The following is a 13,946-nucleotide window of genomic DNA, read 5'->3' as shown; positions in this document are numbered from 1 at the left end:
TTATTTCTATTTAGAACAAAATATCAAAAATAAAAATAAGTAGGCTTTCCAACCATGAATCACATTTTGCATGATTCATAGCTGGAGTAATACTTAACATTTTACTTACTTGTAGGATTGGGAACACTAGCACCACCTGTACAATAGTAGCCTTCCATACATTCTCCTGTGACCGTGTCATTTCCAGCTTGTTCACAATAGTATCCAGGTGTACAAGACAAACATTGAGATAGTAATGAGGTTCCTGAAGGAAAAAAAACATTTTACTTGCATGAAATGCTTTTTAAGATATTTCATACTTTTTAAAATCAGTTTCCATCCTCGAACTAATGAAGAGGGGACAGCACTTGTTAAATTACAAAAAAAAAAAGAAAATCATAAGAAATTTAATCTTTGATTAGGTATAGACAACCATAATGAAGTTTAAAACCAAACTTTCCTAACTCTTCTCTTCCATGAACTTATAATAGCAACTCAGTTTCAAATTTCCAGAAAGATAAAAGAAATCTTTCGAACACATTATTATTGAATTTTCTTTCTTTGCCACATTTAATTATTTAGGCTTGAACTACCAGTAATACATGTACTAACCTTCTGATGGTTGGTAAGTTCCTTTAGGACACTCTATTGGTGTTGGTGTGCCCTGTGGGCAGTAGTGACCTACTGGGCATCTGTAACCATAGGATTTGCCCACTGGGCTTGCCTCAGTTGATGACAGTTCACAGTAATGACCAGCATTACATTGTCCTACTGGTTCCTCAAGTCCAGCTGATGGACAATAATAACCAGGAGTACAAGGGATACATTCATTGGCATACCGTAAACCAGTTCCATTGTTAAATGTTCCAGCAGGACAAGAATTACCTGAAAATTTGGAAATCTTCATATCAATTATGACTAAACAAAACAGAATCTTTAAAATAATAATTAAATACTATTTGCCCATTAAAAAACCTATAATTACTTCATTGGGTACAAAATTTCATGGTTTAAAAAGTTCTATTTAACCAAGAATTCAAACAAAAGAAATATCAAAATTTTTAGTGATAACTTAGATGCCCTAATGGGACATTAAATGATACCCCACCATGTTGTTTAAATATATAAATTTAGGATTTAAAAAGAGTGGAAATGGTGATTTAATGTCAAAGAAACAACACAACTAGAGTGGCATACATTGTATCAGCCAAAGGCTGAAAGTTGAACTGAATCTGTATTTCATTGTACATGAGTACTAAACAAATGAGGGTGTGGGAAAGGGTGAAAAATGGCATAACTAAAAAAAAAAAATTAAAATTCACAATCTGCATTTTATTGTACAAAACAACTGTGCAAAATATCAAAATAATTCATTGATTCTTAGTCAATTATTATGCTGGAAACTTGTATCAGTAGAAAAGGGGGGACAGTAAAGAGTGAAAAATGGCATAACTCAAAAAATATTTTTTGAATTAGCTGAAAATTTAACTTATCCTGTATTTCATAGTACTAAACAACTGTGCAGAGTTTAAAAACAATTAATTGACCTGTTCTCAATTTAACATCTGGAAACCGCAGGAAATTGACTGACACAACTGCAAAATTTTTCTGAGGGTATCATATAATATCTAGACACTATTATAAAAATTGAAAACCATGAATTTAATGCCATCACAGATAGTGAAAAAAAAAAGGAAAAAAAATCTAGTCATCAAAACTAAACAAGGTGAGAGACTTACCGACAGACAAACCTCCATCACAATATTGTCCTTTAGGGCAAAGGCTTCCAGTCACACCATCTGTTGGTTGTGAAGTGTTGGCTTTATCGAAACATAAATATCCTGGGTCACAGTCTCCTTGTACAGCTGTTAGTCCTGGGTCTTCACAGTATTTTCCAGGTTCACAATTTCTACATTCACCTGAAACACATCATGCAAATCAAGGACTATTCTAGAAAAATACTATGCATCTTTAATAAAAACACTTCATACAAGTACATATATGTATTTTTTTATGATGGGCTAAAATCTGAAATTCATCTATGCATATATATTACGGTTTTAAAACATTTGTTACCAAGTAAAAATGGTAACAAATTTGCCTTATAGAAAAATCTTTAATGTATGGGAAATTGCAGGATTCCGTGTTCATTATCCGTACATGCATAATTTGTTTTTTACCTAACAATCTACAGTACAACAAAAAGTCAATTCTCATGGGAAATAATAGTATACATAACTATGAAAAGACTTACTACCTCTTTATGCCTTGATACTGCCATTTATAGTATGGACTTCCCTTCTATCGATAATTGCTTTAGACTTTAGTCTGGGGTTTTCACTAGTTAACGAATTTTGTTCCTACCCTGTATTTACAGCAAATTCAAATCAAAATTAAGGAGGTAGACCTAGGGTAAGGGACACAACAGTTACAAATCATTGGAACGTTTGTATTCACCACTTTACATCAATCTTATGTAAGCATCACAGTAACTTGGACTGATTTCATTCTGTTTCAAAGGAAAGCTTGAAAATCTTTGGTGAAATTAAATATGATACAAACATATCACTGATTAAAGAGTTATTTACCTTATCCTAGGTCTACCTCCTTAACTCATTAAAAAAATTATACTTACTTGCAGCCTTAAGCATTATAACATCTCCATAGGTTCCAGAGGGGCATGGATATTGTTGGGCAAACTCTGTTCCTGCTGGGCAATAATATCCTTGTGGGCAAGTATTAGTTGACATTGATGTAATGCCTGTTATGTTGCCTGTTTCCCATGGATCACAGTAAAATCTTTCTTGACAAGTAAGGCAAGAATCTCGTGCTCTGGCATGGTTGTATTTGCCTATGGGAATACAATGGACAAATTTATTATTGTATATTCATATTTCAGAAAAAATTTTTAATAAATAATCACTCCAGAGCAACCTAGACACCTTCATCAGATTTCTAACATGCTACTCGTGCAAACTATTGCCTGCAAAAGGCATATCACTAGACACAGACAGATGCATATTACCCATCTCAGACAGAGGCACATTACTCTTCAAAGGCAGAGGCATATTGGCCATCTCAGACAGAGGCCTTTTACTCATCTAAGACAAAGACACCTAACTCTTCTCAGACAGAGGTACAAATATGTATATTGTCCATCTCAGACAGAGGCATATTACTCATCTAAGATAGAGGCATATTCCTTGTCTCAGATAGAGGCATATAGCTTGTCTCAGACAGACGCATAATACATTTCTCAAACAGACACATATTGCTAGCTACTGACAGAGACATATTGCTCTTCTCTGATGAAGGCATATTGTCCATTTCAGACAAAATATGATTGGATGCTGAATAGGGATGTTGGATCTGGCAGATGCACTCAAAATAGATCATGATATGAAAGTTTACAGAGAAGTCGTAAAAAGTTCTTAAAGACAGTCCAAGGTAGGTCAAAAGTTTCAGTATGTCTCAGACAGAGGTATATTGTCAGACAGAGGCATATTACCTGTCTCAGACAAAGGCATGTTAACCGCCTCTGACAAAGGCATATTACTCATCTAAGACAGAGACAATAAAATAGAATAAATTTTTGTCAAAAAGCTAAAACTTCATTAACTATACTAATAATTATAAAAACAAACCAAAAAAAAAAACAAAAAAACACTTCAATACCTGATCATATTGACCAAAATCTTACCTCTTTCACAGATTATAGATGTTGGGCTACCCACTGGGCAGTATGAACCTTCAGGGCAATCAAATGGATTGTCTACAGTCTGGCCTTCTGGGCAGTAATAACCACCTTGGCATGGCCCACGGACTTCTGTCATACCCAAGGCATCACAGTAGTAACCTAGACAAAACCAGATATTTCATATTTTATTAAACATTCTATAGACATGTAACTAAAAAAAAAATTATACTTTTTGATACAGAACTTCAAAAAAGAACAAGAGTTAAACATTTGAAAGATCTTTTCATTATACAAATAAATAAAGGAAAATTGTAACGTTTCAAATATGTTTTAAAACATAAAAAAATCATGTTTGTACCAGGATGGAAATGTTTATATTGATATAAAAATACATGAAAATATACGTTAATCAAAATCATTAAAAAGATATACACTGTTCATATATAAAATTTTATGGAAAACATACTGGTTACTTTCATGTTTTCCATTATGGTACTAGAAAGCATATGATAAACATAACATGTCTTAAGTTGCTTTTAAACATAAAATAAGTTATAATTTCTCCTGTGTAAAAGTACAATGTAATATTCTAAATTAAAGCAAGATTTATTAATACTAACAGATAAAAAAGTGTAAATAGGCAAAAAATTTGCAAAGCTTACCTGGTGTACATGGTTTACAGTCGGTCACGTTTGTGTTTCCAGAGGAGTTGGAGAAAGTGCCAATCGGACAAGCTGTGTATGTTCCTGATCCTTCTGGGCAGTAATTTCCTGGTGGGCACACGAAAGCAGAAGGATTTGCCACTGTCTGGCCCACTGGGCAGTAATATCCAGGATTACAGAGTGCTAAAATAGTAAAAATCAGTTTGGAATTCATTTTTTAGCCTTTAAGCGTTAAATTTGTATCTTAGCTAGTTCTTTGACTAAAATAAAAATCAATCAAACAATTGCTACTCTTTTTTTTAAAAAGAAATTTACAAACTCAAAAGTCAATTTAAATCTTATAAAAAAACAAAAAACAAAAAAACAAAAACAAAAACAAAAACAAAAACAAAAAAACTGCTCCATCTTTTGAGGTTACTGACCATGGCAAAATGTAAGATGTCAATTCTTTCTTTTGACATTTTCTGAGCAACTGAGCGGGTGTTCTAGAAAAGCAGAGGATGCTTATCCTACTGGTGCACCTGGTCCATGCTCCCAGTTTTTAGTGGAGTCTGAGTTGCTCATTTACTTTTGTTACTTTGTATGTATGATTTTAGTTACTTTATATTCTTTGTTGTGTATGTCTGTTTTCCATGCCTGGTCTTTGTCCTGGATTACATTCTTTTGATTACCACTATAACCTTGGTTCCCTTGATTACTCTTCCATGTCTGGCCTTTGTCCTGGATTACATTCTTTTGATTACCGCTATAACCTTGTTTCCCTTGATTACTCTTCCATGTCTGGTCTTTGTCCCTGGATTACATTCTTTTGATTACCACTATAACCTTGGTTCCCTTGATTACTCTTTCAATGTACAGTATCAATAGACAGCCCATAATAGTACTAAATCATCCTTTTCCTTACCTTTAGGTGTTGCCAGTTCATAGTCATCACAATACCAGCCAGCAGTACAATCTACTGGAGCAGGGGAACCCTCAGGGCAATAGGAGCCGGGCTGACATTTACCTCCAGTGTAGTTATTGGCAGGGCAGGTACAGACATCAATGTTGGTGTAGTTACCTTAAGAAAATTATTATATTAAAGAAATAGTTCAACAGTTGAAAAAATCTTTTAACAGTTTGACTTACCATGATCATATAAGAAAATCGAAATGGCAGTCACCTATGTGTCAACTTCAATTGAAATTAATCATCACAAAAATATTTGCAGACAAATTACAAAGCTAATTGTTAGTAGATTCCAAAGTAAATATTACTAGACCTGGTTAAAACAAATAGACCAATATGGTTGACAACTCGTGAATTTGAAAATGATCATCATAAAAATCCTACATAAGTTCAAATAAGACTAAAAATGGCAAAGAACAAGCAGAACATTAGTAGTAGACAAACTTTTAAAATAAACTTCAATATCAAAAAATGATCTAAAAAGACATTCTATACTTTTTAGTTTCATGCTGAAGAATTGTCATTGCTCAGTTATCATGGATTTTATTACTTTGTTGTTGGAGCCTTCCAGAGCTTATTTAAGGTGTGTCTACACTTATTGAAGACTTTTTGGCAATCACTGGAAGTATTCATTATTTTGTACTTAGGATACATGCTGGTGCATTTGCCATATTGGTTTTTTTTCTATTCTCATTCTTTCTGCATGCAATACATTTTTCAAACTTACCTAGGACAACAGGCTTGTCTTGTGAAGCGCCACCTGTACAGAACCATCCAGCACTACAGTTTCCAGTGGGCTCATTAATGCCCTCATTCTCACAATACATTCCTGGTGTACAGAGTAAACATGAACCAACAGAAGCCTGTGTTGTCAGGGGATTGTATGTTCCAGTCTGGCATGGGTACTCAGTACTGAACTGGGTTCCTGCTGGGCAATAGTGGCCTACAGGGCATGGGAAACTGAAGGGATCTGTTGTATTCTCGGTACAATAGTAGCCACTTGGGCATTGGTCACATGATGCTTTTCCTGCAAATGAATATGAAAAAATATTTATACAAATCTTTTAATTTTGAATTCACAATATATCATTGGATCTTTACAGTTTTTATAGCTTGAAGCAACTTTTTACGACCCATCCAAATGCAACAAATATGGAATTCCTATCAAACTAAATTTGTTTATATGTATTACCATACGGCAGGTTATTTTTACTGGTGTATTTTGAGGCAAAAAGCATGCAAAAAATTTTGCCAATTCCAATTTTGACAGATGCTCAAAGGTGCATTTATACTAACAATAAGAGTTATTTTATTGCAAAATGTATTTTGATGTTTTAAAAAGACTGCCTAAAATTAGCACCCTACAAAAATTACCCACTACAAAGTAAACAAATCTGTAACACATGTGTATGACTTTCTATAAACATGCGACACATATGTATGACTATCCACAAACCTGTGACACATGGTATGACTATCTACAAACCTGTGACACGTGTATGACTCCACAAACACGACACATGTGTATGACAATCTACAAACCGGTAACACATGTGCATGACTATCTACAAACCTGTGACACATGTGTATGACTATCTACAAACCTGTGACGAGAGCATATGTTCCAGCTGTACATGGCAATGGGACAGCTGATCCTTTAGGACAATAGTGGCCAGTAGGACACTCAGCGCCTGTCCCTTTATGGGCTACGCTATCTGTAGGTGTGGCTGTGTCTACCCCTGACGTACAGTAATGTCCGGCCAAACATTCTCCATCAACATCTGGTGACCCTGGTGTTCCACAGAAATGTCCACCTGAAAAAAATTTATATAAGGAAAAAATAGCAAAACTGTCGACGCAGACAAGGGGAAAACTTAGGACAAAACAATATGAGTCAACAAAAGATGAACTAATTGTACACAACAAAGGAACTAACAAAGAACTCATAAACTCATCATTCTAAAATTTAAGGATGAAATCAGGTGCAGTGAAAGAGTAAGCATTTCCTGCTTCTTGCACAACACCCGCTGTGCAACTTGTTGGTCATGTCATGTGGAAGGGGTAGAAAATCTATGATATATGGAAGGTAACATTTTCTGGAAAACCATGAAAAATTGTTTTGAAATCAATCTTTTGAAGCTTTTTTTGAAGATTTTTCACATATTAAGTATCAGTCTTTACAAAAATCAGGGAGGAGGTGATTCATGCATGTCAAAAACTCACCAAATTTACTTTTATTTCTTATTCAGAATCAGATACAGACCACATATCAAGTCTTGGTTTTTCATTTGGGGGTTGCGCTTTTGAGATAAAATTTATATAGATTGTACACGAAATTAGCACTTTGCAAGATTTATTGTTCTTGATTTGTTTTGATCTGGTTGGTTATAGTGAGAGATAAATGTATGATTTTCTCAAAAGTGCAGATAAGAATACAAAAAAGACTTATGTTCCCTACAAATATAGCACCTGAAGATTGAAAAAACATCGTTTGTTCCGTGGGTTTTTTACACTATGAATCACTTTACCATTGGTAGTGTCTGAATTTTATATGGACTGGTACTTAATTCCTCTTTACTTTGATAGAAATACAAAAAAGTCAGAATCAGAAATAAATCTTACCTGTACATGGAGTGCACTCATTTTCTTGTATCAGTCCAGTTGTATTTCCAAAGCTTCCTGTTGGGCAAGGCTGCAGATCGGCTCCTGTGCCTGTTGGGCAATAGTAGCCTTGGGTACAGATATCTGCCCGGTCACGATTTACACAATAGTACCCTGCAGGGCAGATGTAGCAGGCAGAAGCACCAGTGTGGTTCATGTAAGTGCCATTGCCACAGGGTGTTGGCATTGAGGACCCAGTCTCACAGTAAAATCCTTCTGGGCAGATGTCACCTATAAAATATAAAATGTATGGGGTAAGTTTTCCAGTCTTTAAAAATATAACAAAAGATATATAATTCAGAAACAAGAACGATGGAGTATGTGCAAATGATGTTATAAATTAATTGCTAAGGGCTTCTTACAATGTAAGTCCTGTAAAGTTTAATGACCAGGTATTCCAATATAATTTTGGTATGCTTAACATGTTTGGGGGCACAATGTCATTGCCAATTGCATTAGCATCCAATAGAACTGTTTTATCATTTGAAGGCTTAGTATACATGAACTATACACAATTCACATGATTTTCATTGATAAAGCTATAATGGTAGTATGCACAAGGACATTTAAAACAATTCATGTTTAAGCAAACATGAAAATTTTCCAACGTTTGCATTTTTTAGAGTAAAATATTCAGTAAAGGTAAACATGAAAAAAAATGAAAAAAAAAATAAAACACCATCTAAACATTAATCATAAAGGAAAAAAATTTACCAGTGGTGCCATCTGTTGGTGCTGAAATGTTGGCTCTGATTGTACAGTAATAACCAGCGTCACACATGTCGGTAACATTTGTCTTTCCTGTCGGCTCACAGTAAAACCCTGGACTACAGTGAAGACAGTCGTCAGCATGACCCTTGCCAGTCTCATTAAGGAAGGTACCAGAAGGACAGGGAACAGGATCATATGTTCCATCTGGGCAATAGAATCCTGCCGGGCAATAGTCTCCATAGGGTTGATTTATTGGGCCACTTTCTTCTGAGCCAAGAGTACAATAATGACCTAAAAAAAGTAAAGATTGATTGATTGATTGAATGGGTTTAACACCTGACACAGGAAGTATAATTTTTACTTTGATTTGGGGAAGAAATGTTAACATATGAATCCTCAACTTATTAGCAAACTAAGAAACTGACAAAAGAACTTAATAAAGAAAATTCTAAAAGTCTAAAACATGATCTTTTTACCATAATTATACTGCAATATATGCACTTATCTAGAAGTTTTTTACAATGCATGATTTTGATTTTTCTTAAAAATAACAGAATTAGACAAAAACATAAAATATTTTACATACCAGCAACACACTGTCCACTCTCAGAAGTGAGTCCAGTGGTTCCACAGAAATATCCAGGTGTACATTGTGTGCACTCACTACTGTTGGTGAGTCCCTGTGTGTTACTGAATGTTCCCCTTGGGCATCCAACTCCAGTAATACTTCCAGCCTCACAATATCTCCCAGCGGGACAGATATTACCAGTTACCCCATCAGTTGGTGTGGCAGACTGAGCTGAGAGAGTGCAGAAGTGACCTGGGGCACATACATCAGTGGGTTGCGTGTTACCTAAAATGGACAACATAGATAGATAAAAAACAACTGGTATAGTGAAATGAAACAAATACAACCTAAATCAAAATAGTATATACTATCACCATGTAAACATACCTTTAAGTAAGCTCTATGAGAGGTACAAGGACTTAATTAAGAAATAAATCACGGAATCTCCATTTTATCATTGTTTTACCACCAGCTGACCATTTATGTCACACTGTTTTACCCTGAGTGATAGCGAGGGGGTAAATTATGTAATAAATGGCTAGCTCATGGTAAAACAATGATAAAATGGAGTTCCTGTCACTTATTTCAATTCTGATAGGACAACTTCCTTCATATGTTTGAACATACATGGTCTATGACGTTGGTTATATGTTTATCTCTTTTTTTTCCCATAGCTGTGGTCTAAAGAGCTTTAAAGTTTTTTTTTAGGGGGGGTTAAAACAGCTTTAAATGGCCATAACTTTTGGGTAGAAGACTTCGAACTTGATCTGTATTTAATGATACTCAATATCAATACAAAGTTAAAAACATAATTCAGTATCATCTAAAGTTATCATTTGGTAACTGTCTGGGACATACAACACATTAAGACATAACTTTTCAAAGTATCGCATAATACCTGGCCAGTACAGGTGGCCGTGTATAAAAACCACAAAGACTAATGGGTAATGAATATCACCACTTACCTTCACCACTACAATAATAACCAGGATCACATGGTGTACACTGTGTATAGTTATTGAGGCTAGTCTTGTTGCTGTATGTTCCGGCAGGGCATAGGAATTCTTTCTCTTCTTTGGTTCCCTCAGGGCAGTAAGATCCTCCAGGGCAGGGAGTTGGGACAGATACACCTCTGTAGCTTCTGTAACGGTCTGTGTAGTTTCCACTTGTTGTTATGTTAGCAGCATCTAATACTTCATAGTCACCTTTAATTGATAATAATGGAATTTTAGGTTTTATACCTAATTAATAATTTTTTAATTCATGTTTTGAAAAATTTGAAACTAAAAAGATATTGTACATATCTACCATAGTATTGTTTTGTGATTCTTCAGATAAAAATCTTTTCAAATTTAGAAATTTAATTTGTATAATCACCAAAAAGTTTTTGATACTTTGTAAGAATGAAAGTATGCATATTTGACTTAAATCTGACTATCGTTTCAAGATCATATTATTATCAAGAGCAGTAACTCTTTCATTCAATTCCATTCAGACCTGTACATAAAATAAGGTACCAATCAAGATCAAGGGCAATAACTCCTGATTTTTTTTAAAAACTTACCGAAGGCCTTGCAATAAGATCCTGCAGGACAAATGTCACACATGCTCTGCTTCCAATGAGGTTGATAATATCCAGATGGGCATCCTGTTTCATTATGGCTGCCAACTTCACAGAAATGTCCAGGACTGCAGGCATATGTGGTTGGTTTGGGCGATTCTTGTCCTTCAGGGCAATAATAACCAGCATGGCAATCATCAGAGGGAGCTGCTAGGCCATATTGTTGGCAGTACTGACCAGCAGTACATGGCAGGCAGTCTGAGATGTTGACATTTCCAACACGATCTGAAAAGGAAAATTTGAATTAATTAACAACTGAATTATAACAGAGTCATTTTAAAACTGTCCATCACATTTTACCAGCACTTGGTTGACCTCAACATCTAACATTCTTTTTCACTTGATAATACATTATTAGATTAAGAAAACATGTGAACAAGGAGTGTCAAATCTGACGTTTTCTGAGGTAATTGTTTCCCTGTCCTTTTCATGTCCTACTTTGGAGATCGAACTCCCTAGTTTTAGAAAATATAAAGCAAAAAAAAAGTCAACTGTTGTCGTCATAAGGTTGTCCTGAGCTTTTGATGAAAACAAGTGTCCATGTAAAAAAAAAATCCCATTTTGCTGTCTAAATTCCTAATCAAAAGTTCAATATCTCCTGATCTGAGTATCAATGTTTCTCAAATATATGTGAACAAATATTTGATGCTATTTAGTGTACCTGAATACGTTCCTGGTGGACAAGCTTCCTGTACAGTGGTGCCCTCTGGACAGTAATATCCCATGTCACATGGTTGTGGGTTAGGTATGCTGGCACTTCCATTACAGAAGGATCCAGCAGTACACAGTCCAGTGGGTGTGTCCAGGCCAGGGGTCTCACAATATTGACCAAAAGTGCAGGCCAAGGGTTTGTCTGTTCCAGCTGGACAATAGGTTCCTATGAAGGACAAAAATGTTCGAACATTAAGTTTAAGAAATTGATAAATTGATAATGAAAGCAAACTTTATAATATTATTGTATAAAAGAAACAATTACATTGTTCTTCCAAATTTTAAGTACAAATCAAATTGAACACTTTTTCTAGTAATGGAATGGCACAAAATTATAACCCAAAAAATTGTGACATAAAAAGTGTTTTGGAAATTTCACCTATTGAAATACATTTTGCCACAGAACATGCCCAAGGTGGTAATGCACATTTGTGATTGATATTTTTAAGCAAAACCTGAATTTAAGTAATGACCATCATTTATGCTACTGACCTGGATCACATTGACCTCCTGTCTCATTCAGTGAGTATATAGGACAATCCACACTACTGGTTGAATTGACAAATGGTGTTGGCTTGTTGCTGTATGCTCCTCCTGAACAATACCATCCAGCGGCACAGATATCTGTCGGAACTGCCAACCCATCTCCCGCGCAGTACATACCAGCTGTTAAAAGTGAATCATTTAAGGTATTACTAAGGTTTACCAGGACAAAGAAGGCAAAACTATCAGTTATTATGTGCTTCTGATTGTACTTACTGTGCTTACAATAGAAGCTTATGACAAATTTAATCAATTTACACTATTATAATATTAATGTACTGTAGAGGCAAGTTCACACAATGTTAAGTCAGAAATTATTGTGTGTATAAATGTATGTGATTTTGTCATTTTTTATCGAAATGTGATTTTTTTAACTGGCACCATTAAAAAAATCCAACTTTGTTTATATAAAATAATTTATGTACTTTAAATTATTGCATAACCCAAGTAATAAATTTTGTCATAATTTTTGAATTTACAGTAATTGCATTTCATGCTAAACATTACCTGTTTCATAATAAAGGCATTTAATAGAAAACAGATTAAAACAAATTTTGACTTTTGTATCACAAATAGAAAAAATGTGTTAAAGACTATGTGAACTAGTACATGTACTTAAAGTGGATGAATTTACCAGAGTGCAAATGGACAAAATCTGTGGAAAAAAAAAAATCTGTAATCTTATTTTTCTGACATAATAATTTCCCTACCTGTACAAGGGAGACAATCAAACACATCATCAGCTCCAGTTCTGTTATTATATGTTCCTGCAGGGCAGTCATATTGTCGGGCAAACAGTGTTCCTGCTGGGCAATAAGCACCTGCAACAAAACGATGAGTAATAGTGACTTACGGTACATAAACTGCAGTTATATATAAGAATTAGTAAAACTACATATTTTATTTGTAATTAAGGCCATTCAAAGTCAAATTCTTGTTTCATGAAAACAAGTGAGGAAGGGACTTATTTCTTTTCACCTTTTTATTAACCAAATCCTGCCCTAAAAAAAAGAGGGAATGAGGAGTTTTTGATATAATTTCATTGATATTGTGATAAAAATTTGGCAAGGAGGTCCTGAAAGCGAGGATACACATGTATTATTTTCAGTTGACTTAAAAATAAACAAAGTATTTCAGATGACTCCAATTGTAAATGATACATAGTTAGTCACTAGCTTTGTTGCCAAACAATCTTGGATTGTTTGGGCACTTATTCAATATACAAAATAACAGTTTAGCTAAGTAAAATTGAGGTATTTTCTTAATGAATTTTTTCTATAAAGCCAATGAAAGTTACTTTTGAGCTGTCCAAATTATCTATATTTTTTTAAAACAAGGGTGGCCTCAACACAGGTTTTTAACTAGTATGCATATGTACACATGTACTTTCTAAATCTTCAATTTTGTTTATACCTGTTGGGCAAGGTGTCATCAGATAGGTGCTTGAATTAGCCATACAGTAGTATCCAGGTTCACATGTCTTACAAGCAGACTGGTGAGTCAGATCTTGGTAAGTTCCAGCAGAGCAGCCAATTGGATCTGTCGTATTCTGTGGACAGTAGTGACCTTCAGGGCAACCTCCTAGAATTATAAGAAATATTTTTAAGATAGTATGAGTATTCCATCAAGTCAACAATCAGGTTTTTTTTTAATTGTATTATCATTTGTAATTGCAAATTAACCATACTAGAGTTTTAAGAAATTAAACCTGGTAGAATGACCAAAGTACAACTCAGTTAAATTTTATTTTTATTTTGAGACACCGAAGAAAAAGAGTACAGTATCTAAATCAAATAATAGGAGAAAAACAAAATAAACCTATGTTAAAAGAGCTGTAAGGTTTCC

General features: G+C 34.5%; 1 protein-coding gene across 5 annotated transcripts in view; it reads right to left on the bottom strand.

Moving 5' to 3' along the window:
• Positions 1–13,946, bottom strand: part of LOC148621062 (uncharacterized) — a 140,295-nt gene that overhangs the window by 39,031 nt on the left and 87,318 nt on the right. For all 5 annotated transcript variants that reach the window (XM_088575062.1, XM_088575063.1, XM_088575064.1 and 2 more), the window contains 18 exons: positions 13,515–13,682; positions 12,812–12,922; positions 12,051–12,224; positions 11,509–11,724; positions 10,791–11,072; positions 10,192–10,431; positions 9,245–9,511; positions 8,662–8,949; positions 7,909–8,178; positions 6,891–7,100; positions 6,014–6,313; positions 5,243–5,398; positions 4,339–4,521; positions 3,680–3,835; positions 2,615–2,830; positions 1,719–1,898; positions 592–864; positions 110–244 (listed from right to left, as the gene is read on the bottom strand). In XM_088575062.1, the coding sequence (XP_088431188.1) occupies positions 110–244; positions 592–864; positions 1,719–1,898; positions 2,615–2,830; positions 3,680–3,835; positions 4,339–4,521; positions 5,243–5,398; positions 6,014–6,313; positions 6,891–7,100; positions 7,909–8,178; positions 8,662–8,949; positions 9,245–9,511; positions 10,192–10,431; positions 10,791–11,072; positions 11,509–11,724; positions 12,051–12,224; positions 12,812–12,922; positions 13,515–13,682 (3,825 nt within the window). The remainder of the gene's footprint in view (positions 1–109; positions 245–591; positions 865–1,718; positions 1,899–2,614; positions 2,831–3,679; positions 3,836–4,338; positions 4,522–5,242; positions 5,399–6,013; positions 6,314–6,890; positions 7,101–7,908; positions 8,179–8,661; positions 8,950–9,244; positions 9,512–10,191; positions 10,432–10,790; positions 11,073–11,508; positions 11,725–12,050; positions 12,225–12,811; positions 12,923–13,514; positions 13,683–13,946) is intronic.

This window comes from Perna viridis, chromosome 3 (assembly GCF_037379345.1).
Source record: "Perna viridis isolate PV_CMFRI_1.1 ecotype Kerala chromosome 3, ASM3737934v1, whole genome shotgun sequence".
NCBI lineage: Eukaryota > Metazoa > Mollusca > Bivalvia > Mytilida > Mytilidae > Perna > Perna viridis.
Note: the sequence above shows the minus strand (reverse complement) of the source record. Positions and strands in the feature narration are given on the sequence as shown.